Source organism: Hemitrygon akajei, chromosome 11, assembly GCF_048418815.1.
Source record: "Hemitrygon akajei chromosome 11, sHemAka1.3, whole genome shotgun sequence".
NCBI lineage: Eukaryota > Metazoa > Chordata > Chondrichthyes > Myliobatiformes > Dasyatidae > Hemitrygon > Hemitrygon akajei.
This window is the reverse complement of record NC_133134.1, coordinates 171,822,903-171,836,026: the sequence shown is the minus strand read 5'-3', so window position 1 is coordinate 171,836,026 and position 13,124 is coordinate 171,822,903. Positions and strand designations below refer to the sequence as shown.

Here is a 13,124-nt window from a genome sequence, read left to right as displayed (position 1 = left end):
GCTATAGATGGTTGTAGAGACCAAGTCAATGGGTATGGGGAAAAGGCAGGAGAGTGGGGTTGAGGGGGATAATAAATCAGCCATGATGAAATGGCAGAGCAGGTTCAATGGGCCAAGTGGCCTGTGTCTTATAATCCCAACTGGGAAATAAAATTGAATCCTCTGGCTAGACTAAACAATGCATCATGTGAAGAGTCAGGTAATGTAAATACTTTGCATTCAGTTGGGAAATGGAAATAAAATTAAAGATTTTCAATGTGGAAAACTATGCTATATTAGAGTGCACCTATAGTTTTGTAATATTCAAAAGTAACTGAGTACCTTTCACCCTTAAATATAATTATAGATTACAAATAGAGAAATGGACAAAAATGGAGATATATTTCAAAGTTCTATTCTTGCACTATTGAGTTGGGGTTATTGCTCGTGAAACATTATACTCGGCACTGGGGAGTTGGTGCATGATATTTAACGCACAAGGAACAGCAAGGGTCCAGAGTGATTCAGAACTTGAAATACTGGCAGACAAGGAAAGATCTCCACATAACTGATAATGACAATTTAAGGGATCTACATTGGCAACAACTAGGATGCAATTTGTACTGTTTTAAATAATGTATACTATTTTACTCTGGCAATGCACCTGCCAGACAGTCTTCCATGGCAGGTACAGGTATCGATTATAACTCGGACATATTGATGACAAACTCGGCCATCTTCATGAAGATACCTGTACCTGGCTGGAAGCCCGTGTAGAGTTTATTCATCATATATGCCAGGAAAGCACCAGATCCTTTTTCAATTTCAGAATTGTCTATTAGAATTGTTATTAAAACAGAATACTGCAGCTTTAAACATAAATCAGATTGCCAGGGAAATGGAGTGCATTGGTAACCCTTATACCAGTTCAAATGTTACAGATCAAAAGTGAAATCTGCCAAATGCTTAACACTTTATACCATAAGAGGGCAACCTTTCCCGAATGATATTGATCCTTGCAATGCCTACGAAACAAGAAAAAGCAAGGTGCTGTTTAAAAATATACAACTTGTTTTCAGTGAATGAGGTTCACAGAAAAGGTTTCTTAAACTTAAATTTGGCTTAAGCGAGCATGTATCATCACTTTCCCACAGCAACTTACCATTGCAAATCATCGATGTAGTTCATTAAGTATGAACGAGTGGCAAAAATGCCAAATATAGTGACAACTACAAAATCCAAATCACATCTTTGAATGATCAAAGAATTCAGAAATCTGCTGAAGCTCTTAAAGCACAGAAGCCAGAAAGAGAAGTTAACCATAAGAAAGCACACCAAATACAATTTCAAACTTGCCACTGCTGGACACAATTATAAACTTCTGTTTTGTATTCAGGACTAAATATGTACAACAAATCTAGACTGGTGGTAATGAAAGAGTAAATTTGGAATGAACATCGGATGTGAATCAATTTTGATTTGACACAGATGCAATATAAAGCAACAGGTCAACAGGTTACCTAATAGTTGCAGTATTATGATGGACAAGACGGTAGAGCAGAGAGTCTGAACATTCACTGTGACTTGAATGTTCTGCAATGAGTAACAGTACAATGTATGGCAGGCTGTATTACATTTTCTATCCAATTCCCAGAAGTCATTTGTTAAATTAAATTGATTATTTTCTAAGCTCTGATATACCTTTCTAATAGTCAATTGCTTAATTCAATAATTATCCTTACCAATATTTCTAACAGTACCCAAATTTTGCCAAGTTTTATTTCCAAGTTCTTTCTCTTCGTCTTTGGATTTATTTTCACCCCTTAAGTAGGCAGGTTTGAGATCAGTATTTCAAACCAGGCACCACTGAAGCAGAGTTAGTAAAACTACAGCATAGAGAGAGTACTACAGCATTGAAACGAGCCTTTTGGTCGATCTTGTCTTTACTGACCTGGCCTCCTGCTCACTCCCATCTACCTGCATCCGGACCATAGCCCTCCACATCCCTCTCATCTTTGTACCTATCAAAACTTCTCAATATTACTTTTCAGCTCTGCTGGCAGCTTGCTGCATACTCACACCACCGCGAGTGAAGTAGATCCCTCTGAGTCCCCTGAGTCTGTCGTGGGCAAAGTACTGGAGAGTTTAACATCGGTAGCTGAGCGAAGGGCGCTGAGTAGGCTACGGTCAATTATGGAAAACCCTGAACATCCTCTACATAGCACCATCCAGAGACAGAGAAGCAGTTTCAGCGACAGGTTACTGTCGATGCAATGCTCCTCAGACAGGATGAAGAGGTCAATACTCCCCAATGCCATTAGGCTTTACAATTCAACTGCCAGGACTTAAGAACTTTTTTTTTAAAGCTATTATTAATGCTTTTTGAGTTAGTGATTTAGATGCATATCATATTATTACTGAGTTAAGTATTGTATGTAATGAGTTTTTGCTACAACAAGTGTATGGGACATTGGAAAAAATGTTGAATTTCCCCATGGGGATGAATAAAGTATAAAGTATCTATCTATCTAAATATTTCACCTCTCACCCTTAACCTATGACTTTCAGTTCTAGTCTCAACCAACCTCAGGGGAAAAAGCTTATTTGCATTTATCCATTCTATATGCCTTATAATTTTGTATACTTTGAAAAGATCTCTCCTCGTTCTCCTGCACTTCAGGGAACTAAGTCCTAACCTAGTCAACCTTTTCCTATAACTCAGGTCCTCAAATCTCAGCAACATCCTTTGTAAATTTTCTCTGCACTCTATCAAGCTTATTAGTATCTTTTCTATAGGTAGGTGAACAGAACTGCACACAATACTTCAATATTGCCTCACCAATGTCTTATTCAATTTCAACATAACATCCAACTCCTGTACTCAGTACATTGATTTATGAAGGCCAATGCACTTTCTTTATGATCCTATCTTCCTGTGATGCCACTTCCAGGGAATTATGGATCTGTCTTCCCAGGTCCCTTTGTTCTACGACACACCGGTCACTATGCATGGCTTACCCTAGTTTGTTCGTTCAAAGTATAACACCTCAGATTTGTCTGCATTAACCTATCTGCGACTTTTTAGCCCATTTTCCCAGGTCGGCAGGCAGCGTTACTGTGTTTGACAGATTGACAGCTTTTTCAAAATGATAGGCATTAAAAGATATGCGGGTGATTACAGTGTCATGACACTGTTTCTGTGCATGATGACTTCCATGCGTTTGTGTCAACTAAGAAGCCAAACACTGTTTCACCACCAGAGTCAAGGACAGATTCTATCCCACTGTTATTTGTTTATTGAGATACAGCATGGAGTAAGCCCTTTGAGCTGTGTCATCCAGCACCCCCCAAATTAACCCTAGCCTGATTACAGGACAACTTACAATGACCAATGGCTCAGGGGCAGGAATGGTTACTTCGAGGGTCAGGCTTTAGATGTTTCAGAAAGAACAGATAGGGAGGCAAAAGGGGTGGGGGTTGTTGATCAGAGATAGTGCAGAAAAGGAGGAAGTCATGGAGGGATTGTCTATGGAGTCTCTGTGGGTGGAAGCTAGGAACAGGAAGGGGTCAATAACTCTACTGGGTGTTTCTTTTATAGACCACCCAATAGTAACGGGGACTTCGAGGCACAGATAGGGAGACAGATTCTGGAAAGATGTAATAACAACAGGGTTGTTGTGGTGGGCAATTTTAATTTCCCGAATATCGATTGGCACCTCCCTACAACAAGGGGTTTAGATGGCGTGGAGTTTGTTAGGTATGCTCAGGAAAGTTTCTTGACACAGTATGTAGATAAACCTACAAGTGGAGAGGCTGTACTTGATCTGGTATTGGGAAATTAACCTGGTCAGGTGTCAGATCTCGCAGTGGGAGAGCATTTTGGGATAGTGATCACAATTCTATCTACTTCACCATAGCACTGGAGAGAGATAGGAACAGACAAGTTAGGAAAGCGTTTCATTGGAGTAAGAGGATATATGAGGCTATCAGGCAAGAACTTAGAAGTATAAATTGGAAACAGACGTTCTTAGGGTATCATACGGATGAAATGTGGCAAATGTTCAGGAGATATTTGCTTGGAGTTCTGCATAGGTATGTTCCAAGGAGACAGGGAAAGGATGGTAAGGTACAGGAACAGTGGTATACGAAGGGTGTTGTAAATCTAGACAAGAAGAAAAGAAGAGCTTACGAAAGGTTCAAAGAACTAGGTAATGACAAAGATCTAGAAGATTATAAAGCAAGCAGGAAGGAGATTAAGAATGATATTAGGAGAACCAGAAGGGGCCATGAGAAGGCCTTGATGGACAGGATTAAGGAAAACCCCAAGGCATTCTACAAGTACGCGAAGAGCAATAGGATAAGACATGAAAGAATAGGACCAATCAAGTGTGACAGTGGAAAAGTGTGTATGGAACTGGAGGAGATAGCAGAGGTACTGAATGAATACTTTGCTTCAGTATTCACTACGGAAAAAGGATCTTGGTGATTGTAGGGATGAATTACAGCAGACTGAAAAGCTTGAGCATGTAGATATTAAGAAAGAGGATGTGCTGGAGCTTTTGGAAAGCATCAAGTTGGATAAGTCACTTGGACCGGACGAGATGTACCACAGGTTACCGCGGGAGGCGAGGGAGGACACTGCTGAGCCTCTGGCGATGATCTTTGCATCATCAATGGGGACAGGAGAGGTTCCGGAGGATTGGAGGGTTGTGGATGTTGTTCCCTTATTCAAGAAAGGGAGTAGAGATAGCCCATGAAATTACAGACCAATGAGGCTTACCTCAGTGGTTGGCAAGTTGATGGAGATGATCCTGAGAGGCAGGAGTTATGAACATTTGGAGAGGTATAATATGATCAGGAATAGTCAGCATGGCTTTGTCAAGGGCAGGTCATGTCTTACGAGCCTGATTGAATTTTCTGAGGATGTGACTAAACACATTGTTGAAGGTACAGCCGTAGATGTAGTGTATATGGATTTCAGCAAGGCATTTGATAAGGTACCCCATGCAAGGCTTAAGCGGTTGTAGACAGTTCATATTCTGCATGGGAGGTCAGTGACCAGTGGGGTGCCTCAGGGATCTGTTCTGGGACTCCCACTCTTTGTGAGTTTTATAAATGACCTGGATGAGGAAGTGGAGGGATGGGTTAGTAAGTTTGCTGATGACACAAAGGTTGGGGGTGTTGTGGATAGTGTCAGAGGTTACAGTGGGACATTGATAGGATGCAAAACTGGGCTAAGAAGTGGTAGATGGAGTTCAACCCAGATAAGTGTGAAGTGGTTCATTTTGGTAGGTCAAATATCACGGCAGAATATGGTATAAATGGTAAGGTTCTTGGCAGTGTGGAGGATCAGAGGGATCTTGGGTCCAAGTCCAAAGGACACTCAACCTACTGTGCAGGTTGGCTCTATGGTTAAGAAGGCATATGATGTATTGGCCTTCATTAATTGTGGGATTGAGTTTAAGAGCCAAGAGGTAATGTTGCAGCTGTATCGGACCCTGGTCAGACCCCACTTGGAGTACTGTGCTCAGTTCTGGTCGCCTCACTGGTCGCCTCAAGCATGTGGAAACCATAGAAAGGGTGCAGAGGAAATTTACAAGGATGTTGCCTGGAGGCTGCTGTGAGAGTCAAGGGAGGAGATTGCAGAGCCTCTGGCAATGATCTTTGCATCATCAATGGGGACGGGAGAGGTTCTGGAGGATTGGAGTGGATGTTGTTCCATTATTCAAGAAAGGGAGTACAGATAGCCCAGGAAATTATAGACCAGTGAGTCTTACTTCAGTGGTTGGTAAGTTGATGGAGAAGATCCTGGGAGGCAGGATTTATGAACATTTGTAGAAGCATTATATGATTAGGAATAGTCAGCATGGCTTTGTCAAAGGCAGGTTGTGCCTTACAAGCCTGCTTGAATTTTCTGAGGATGTGACTAAACACATTGATGAAGGAAGAGCCATAGATGTAGTGTATATGGATTTCAGCAAGGTATTTGATAAGGTAGATAGATAGATAGATAGATAGATACTTTATTCATCCCCATGGGGAAATTCAACATTTTTTCCAATGTCCCATACACTTGTTGTAGCAAAACTAATTACATACAATACTTAACTCAGTAAAAATATGATATGCATCTAAATCACTCTCTCAAAAAGCATTAATAATAGCTTTTAAAAAGTTCTTAAGTAGTTTACTTAAATACATTAAATACAATCAACCCCGGCACCTTAACATATCTTACTCCTGGCGGTTGAATTGTAAAGCCTAATGGCATTGGGGAGTATTGACCTCTTCATCCTGTCTGAGGAGCATTGCATCGATAGCAACCTGTCGCTGAAACTGCTTCTCTGTCTCTGGATGGTGCTATGTAGAGGATGTTCAGGGTTTTCCATAATTGACTGTAGCCTACTCAGCGCCCTTCGCTCAGCTACCGATGTTATACTCTCCAGTACTTTGCCCACGACAGAGCCCGCCTTCCTTACCAGCTTATTAAGACGTGAGGCGTCCCTCTTCTTAATGCTGCCTCCCCAACATGCCACCACAAAGAAGAGGGCGCTCTCCACAACTGACCTATAGAACATCTTCAGCATCTCACTACAGACATTGAATGACGCCAACCTTCTAAGGAAGTACAGTCGACTCTGTGCCTTCCTGCACAAGGCATCTGTGTTGGCAGTCCAGTCTAGCTTCTCGTCTAACTGTACTCCCAGATACTTGTAGGTCTTAACCTGCTCCACACATTCTCCATTAATGATCACTGGCTCCATATGAGGCCTAGATCCCATGCAAGGTTTATTGAGAAAGTGAGGAGGCATGGGATCCAAGGGGACATTGCTTTATAGACACTCAAAGCTGCTGCACAGGTTAACTCTGTGGTTAAGAAGGCATACGGTGCATTGGCCTTCTTCAACTGTGGGATTCAGTTCAGGAGCTGAGAGGTAATGTTGCAGCTATACAGAACCCTGATCAGACCCCACTTGGAGTACTGTGCTCAGTTATATAGGAGGATGTGGAAACCATAGAAAGGGTGCAGAGGAGATTTACAAGGATGTTGCCTGGATTGGGGAGCATGCCTTATGAGAATAGGTTGAGTGAACTCCGCCTTTTCTCCTTGGAGCGACGGAGGATGAGAGGTGACCTGATAGAGGTGTGTAAGTTGATGACAGACATTGATCGTGTGGATAGTCAGAGGCTTTTACCCAGGGCTGAAATGGCTAGCATGAGAGGGCATAGTTTTTTTTTGTAATTTATTTTTTTTATTGAAGTTCATCATCAAGCAAACATTTCCATAAGATGTATTTCAGACATTGTACATATATATCACAAATCTCCACAAAGTATTTATCTGAGGTATACACTTATTTTTAAGGTGCTTTGAATGTAGGTAGAGAGGAGATGTCAGGGCTAAGTTTTTTTTATACACAGAGAGTGGTGAGCGTGTGGAATGGGCTTCTGGCGACGGTGGTGGAGGTGGTTACAATAAGGTATTTTAAGACTCCTGGAGCTTAGGTCTATGGGTAACCCTAGGCAATTTCCAAGGTAAGGACAGGTTCAGCACAACTTTGTGGGCCGAGGGCCTGTATTGCGCTGTAGGACTTCAATGTTTCTAAATGAATGCTAACATTTTATTTGCCTTCCTCCCCACAAACTTAACCTGAAAATTCCTGCATGAGGACTCCCAAGTCCCTTTGTGCCTCAGATGTATGAATTTTCTCTCCATTTAGAAAGCAGTCTACCCTTTTATTTTTTCTACCAAAGTGCATGCCCATAACATGGGCTCTTGATCTTGTACCTTATCATCTGCTTACACTGCACTTTCTCTGTTACTGCAACACTTCAATCCACATTCTGCGAATGTTTTACCTTGTACTACCTCAATGCACTGTTGTAATGGAATGACGTATTTGAATGGTGAAATTAAAGAGAAAATATTTACGCAAGTTGTACATTCAGGCACAGTTCACAGATACTTGAATTCAATCACTGGAAAAGGATGTCTACCCAATGCTTCGCATATGTAATGAAGAACATCTTTTAATATACTGAAAACAATATTGAAAAGTGTTTTAAAGAAAAAGAACTCACCTAGAAAGGCGTCCACCAGGCAGCTGACGCCACGCATGGCTCTGAAGAAGATCTGAGGCAGCTGCTTGAGACACGGATGTTGTATCATTTCCTGAGCCATCCCGCTAACGTTCAACAGCTGCTCCTGGAATTTTGGCGTGGTGCTTATAATGGCTGGATTACTCAAATCCACTGGATTGCTGAGGAAAAATAATAGGATTTAAAATATAATTCATGAAGAGAAAATTACAAAATATTTTATCTACTATATTCTTCAAATTAACATTATTCACGCAGAATAAAATTGTATAAGGCATTGATCCACCAAGAATAAGCTTTTATAACAGACAGATCAGACCTCAGTTGGAGTATTGAGAGCAGTTTGGGCCCCTTATCTAAGAAATGATGTACTGGCACTAGAGAAGGTCCAGTCCAGAAGTTCACAACAATGATCCCAGGAATGAAAGATTAATGTATGAGGAACATTTGATGGCTCTGGGCTGTACTCACTGGACTTTAGAAGAACGAGGGGGTGATCTTCTAAAGGGGATGATCTCATAGAATGGATGTGGAGAGGATGTTTCCTATACTGGGGGAGTCTAGGACCAGAGAGCACAACTTCAGAATACAAGTATGTCACTTTAGAACAGAGTTGAGGACAAAATCTTCTTCAGCCAGAGGTGAATCTGTGGAATTCTGAGGAATCTATAGGGTTGAGAGGGCTAATAAATCAGACATGATTGAACGGTAGAGCAGACATGACGGGGCAAATGGCCTAATTCTGTTCCTTTGCCAATTCCTTACAAACAAGAGAAAAAGTGTGTGTTGCTTGGCAATTCCTTATTTTTGTTACACTGGGATCTTTTCAGTGAATGGGGTGAAGAAGGCAAATCAGTTTAGAAAACAAGGTGGCAGTTTAAGAGTATTCAAGACTGTTGGAGCACGGAATGTCTGCCACAAGTAGTTGAGGTACAAGCCTCTGCATCCTCTAAAGAAACAATGAAAACATGTTTGAACTTGATAAAAATGAAGGACTATGGCAAGGGGGTGGTTGTTTTTTTAAATTGCTTTATGCAAAAGCCAATTCAGCCAGTGGGCTGAAAGTCCATTCAAGTTCAGGTTTATTGCCATTCCGCTATACAGTGCCCATAACAAGAATTTGACCATAAGACATAGAAGCAGAATCAGGCCATTCAGCCCATCAAGTCTGCTCCACCATCCCATCATGGCTGGTCCTGGATCCCACTCAACCTCACATACCTGCCTTTCACTATATCCTTTGATGCCCTGATTGATCAGGAAATGATGAACTTCTGCTTTAAATATACCCATGAACTTGACCTCCATCGCAGTCTGTGGCAGAGCATTTCACAGATTCGCTACTCTCTAGTTAAAAAAATCATCCTTACCTCTGTTCTAAAAGATCATCCCTCAATTTTGAGGCTGTGCCCTCGAGTTCTGGATATGCCTACCCAAGGAAATATCCTCTTCACATCCACCCTATCTTGTCTTTTCAACATTTGGTAGGCTTCAATGAGATCCCCGCTCACACCTCTAAATTCCAGTGAGTACAGGCCCAAGACTGCCAAATATTTCTCATATGTTAACCCCTTCATTCCCAAAATCATCCTCGTGAACCTCCTCTGGACTCTCTCCAATGACAACACATCCTTTCTGAGATATGGGGCCCAAAACTGTTGACAATACTCTGTGTGGCCTGACTAATGTCTTATAAAGCCTCAGCATTATCACTCTGCTTTTATATTCTATTCCCCTTGAAATAAATGCCAAGATTGCAGTTGCCTTCTTTACCACAGACTCAACCTGTAAATTAACCTTCTGGAAATCTTGCACAAGGACTCCTAAGTCCCTCTGGACCTCTGATGTTTTAATTTTCTTCCTATTTAGACAATAGTCTTAACTATTTTTCCTTTTACAAAATGCATCATATATTTCCCAACACTATATTCTATCAGCCAATTTTTTGCCCATTCTTCCAATTTGTCAGTCCTGCTGCAATCACATTGATTCCTCAGCACGACCTACTCCTTCACCTACCTTTGTATCATCTGCAAACTTTGCCACAAAGCCATCAATTCTATTGTCAAATCATTAACAATGTGAATATTAGCAGTCCCAATACAGACCCCTGATGAACACCACTAGTCACTGGCAGCCAATCAGAAAAGGCCCTCTTTATTTGCACTCACTGCCTCCTGCCTGTCAGCCATTCCTCTATCCATGCCAGTATCTTTCCTGTAACGCCATAGGATTTTATCATGTTAAGCAGCCCCATGTGTGGCATCTTATCAAACGCCTTCTGAAATTCCAAGTAAATGAAATCCACTACCTCTCCTTTGAATACCCTACTTGTTACTTCCTCAAAGAACTCTAAAAGATTTGTCAGGCAAGATTTCCCTTCACAGAAACCATGCTGATGTTGACTTATTTTATCATTAGTCTCCAAGTACCTTGAAACTTCATTCTTAATAATACACTCCAACACTTTACTGGTCTATAACCTTCTTTCATTTGCTTTTCTCCCTTCTTAGAGTGGAGTGACATTGCAATTTCCAGTCCTCTGGCACCATGATTTTTGAAAGATCATTACTAATGCCTCCACAATCTTTACCACTACCTCTTTCAGAATCCTAGGGTGCAGTTTATCCGGTCTGGGTGACTTATGTACCCTTAGGTCTTTCAGCTTTTTGAGCACCTTCTCCCTTGTAATAGTACTGCACCCACTTCTCTTCCCTCACACCTTCAATATCTGGCACACTGCTTGTGTCTTCCACAGTGAAGGCTGATGCAAAACACTCATTTAGTTCATTTCCATCTCCATTTAACAAGGCAAGTTAAATCTCTTCACACATCTCTTCAACATAAAACAGGAGTCTTGCCTTGTTAACTAATATCTGTATCAGCAGAAACACCCACATTTCAATAAATTCACAGTAAAAAAAAATGTGGCAATTGCCTTTAAGCCATTCAGTCAACGGTTTCTAAGATAGTTTGTGTAGTGTGTGAATTGTATATTATATGTACTATGCTGTGCACCTTGCTCTAGATCAATGTTATTTCATTTGGCTGTGTATATACAGTGGATTCCAGTTAAATGGGACACTTCAGGAACTGTATATTTTGGTCCAGTTAAGCAGCTGCCCCAATTAGTCAAAGCTTAAAGAAGACTTTAGGTGCCTACAGCTCCAAAAAGCACCGAAACCATTCTTCATTTCATGTTCTCAATACTTATTATTTATTATTTATTCGGAATGGAGGTTGTTGACCAGTGGTGTGCCTCAGGGATCCGTTCTGGGACCCTTACTCTTTGTGATTTTTATAAATGACCTGGATGAGGAAGTGAAGGGATGGGTTAGTAAGTTTGCTGATGACACGAAGGTTGGAGGTGTTGTGGATAGTGTGGAGGGCTGTCAGAGGTTACAACAGGACACTGATATGATACAAAACTGGACTGTGAAGTGGCAAATGGAGTTCAACCCAGATAAGTGTGAAGTGGTTCACTTTGGTAGGTCAAATATGATGGCAGAATATAGTATTAATGGTAAGACTCTTGGCAGTGTGGAGGATCAGAGGGATCTTGGGGTCCGAGTCCATAGGATGCTCAAAGCAGCTGCACAGGTTGACTCTGTGGTTAAGAAGGCATAGGGTGTATTCATCATTGTGGAATTGAATTTAGGAGCCGAGAGGTAATGTTGCAGCTATATAGGACCCTGGTCAGACCCCACTTGGAGTACTGTGCTCAGTTCTGGTCACCTCACTACAGGAAGGATGTGGAAACCATAGAAAGGATGCAGAGGAGATTTACAAGGATGTTTCCTGGATTGGAGAAAATGCCTTATGAGAATAAGTTGAGTGAACTCAGCCTTTTTTCCTTGGAGTGATGGAGGATGAGAGGTGACCTGATAGAGGTATATAAGATGATGAGAGGCATTGATCGTGTGGATAGTCAGAGGCTTTTTCCCAGGGCTGAAATGGCTGTCACAAAGGGCACAGGTTTAAGGTGCTTGGGGGTAGGTACAGAGGAGATGTCAGGGGTAAGTTGTTGTTGTGTTTTAAAAAAAACGCAGAGAGTAATGAGTACGCGGAATGGGCTGCCGGCAACGGTGGTGGAGGCGAATATGATAGGGTCTTTTAAGAGACTTTTGGATAGGTACATGGAGCTTAGAAAAATAGTGGGCTATGAGTAACCCTAGTAATTTCTAAGATTCTGCACAACTTTGTGGGCCGAAGTGCCTGTATTGTGCTGTAGGTTTTCTATATTTCTATTATTATATTTTATTACTCTTTATTTATTATTATTTCTCTTTTTTTTCTTTTTTCTGTATTGGCAGCTTGTTGTCTTTTGCATACTGGTTGTTTGCCGTCTTGTTGGGTGCTTTTTTTAATATAGTTTCTACTGTGTTTCTTGGATCTACTGTGAATGCCCACAAGAAAATGAACCTCAGGGTTGTATATGGTGACATACTCTATATGAACTTCGATAATAAAATGACTTTGACTTACCTAAGCATGTGTAAGACACGGAACCATGTCTGAGCAACACAGTCATTGTCCATTTCTGCTGGAATGAGACTTGCATCTTCATCTGGAACTTTGAATGGAGGGAAAGAAGGACCATACGTAAATCGCAGCAGCCTATCAAAGAGAAACAGCATTTTAGTGTGAACTGGTAAATTGGTTTATTATTGTCATATATACTGAGGTACAGTAAAAAAGCTGGTCTTTCATACTATTCATACATTTCAGTTGATTACAACAGTGCATTGAGGGAGTACAAGGTAAAACAGAGTGCAGAATAAAGTGATACAGTTACAGAGGAAGTGCAGAGCAGGCAGACAACAAGGTGTGAAATCAACTCGTACTCGGGAACTGTTACAACAGTGGGATAGAATCTATCCTTCACCCTGGTGGAATGTGCTTTTAGGCTTCTGTACCTTCTACCCAATGGGATGGGGAAGAAGAGAGAATGATTGGGGTAGGTGGGGTCTTTGATTATGATAGCTTCTTCACTGAAGTGAGAAGCGTAGACAAAATCCTTGGAGGGGAGAATGACTTCTATGATG

General features: G+C 41.3%; 1 protein-coding gene across 8 annotated transcripts in view; it reads right to left on the bottom strand.

Moving 5' to 3' along the window:
• ralgapb (Ral GTPase activating protein non-catalytic subunit beta) overlaps positions 1-13,124 on the bottom strand; it is a 166,714-nt gene that overhangs the window by 129,685 nt on the left and 23,905 nt on the right. For 5 of the 8 annotated variants that reach the window (XM_073062270.1, XM_073062269.1, XM_073062273.1 and 2 more), the window contains 3 exons: positions 12,565-12,696; positions 8,062-8,240; positions 960-1,004 (listed from right to left, as the gene is read on the bottom strand). In XM_073062270.1, the coding sequence (XP_072918371.1) occupies positions 960-1,004; positions 8,062-8,240; positions 12,565-12,696 (356 nt within the window). The remainder of the gene's footprint in view (positions 1-959; positions 1,005-8,061; positions 8,241-12,564; positions 12,697-13,124) is intronic. The other 3 variants (XM_073062275.1, XM_073062276.1, XM_073062277.1) reach the window with 1 other exon arrangement.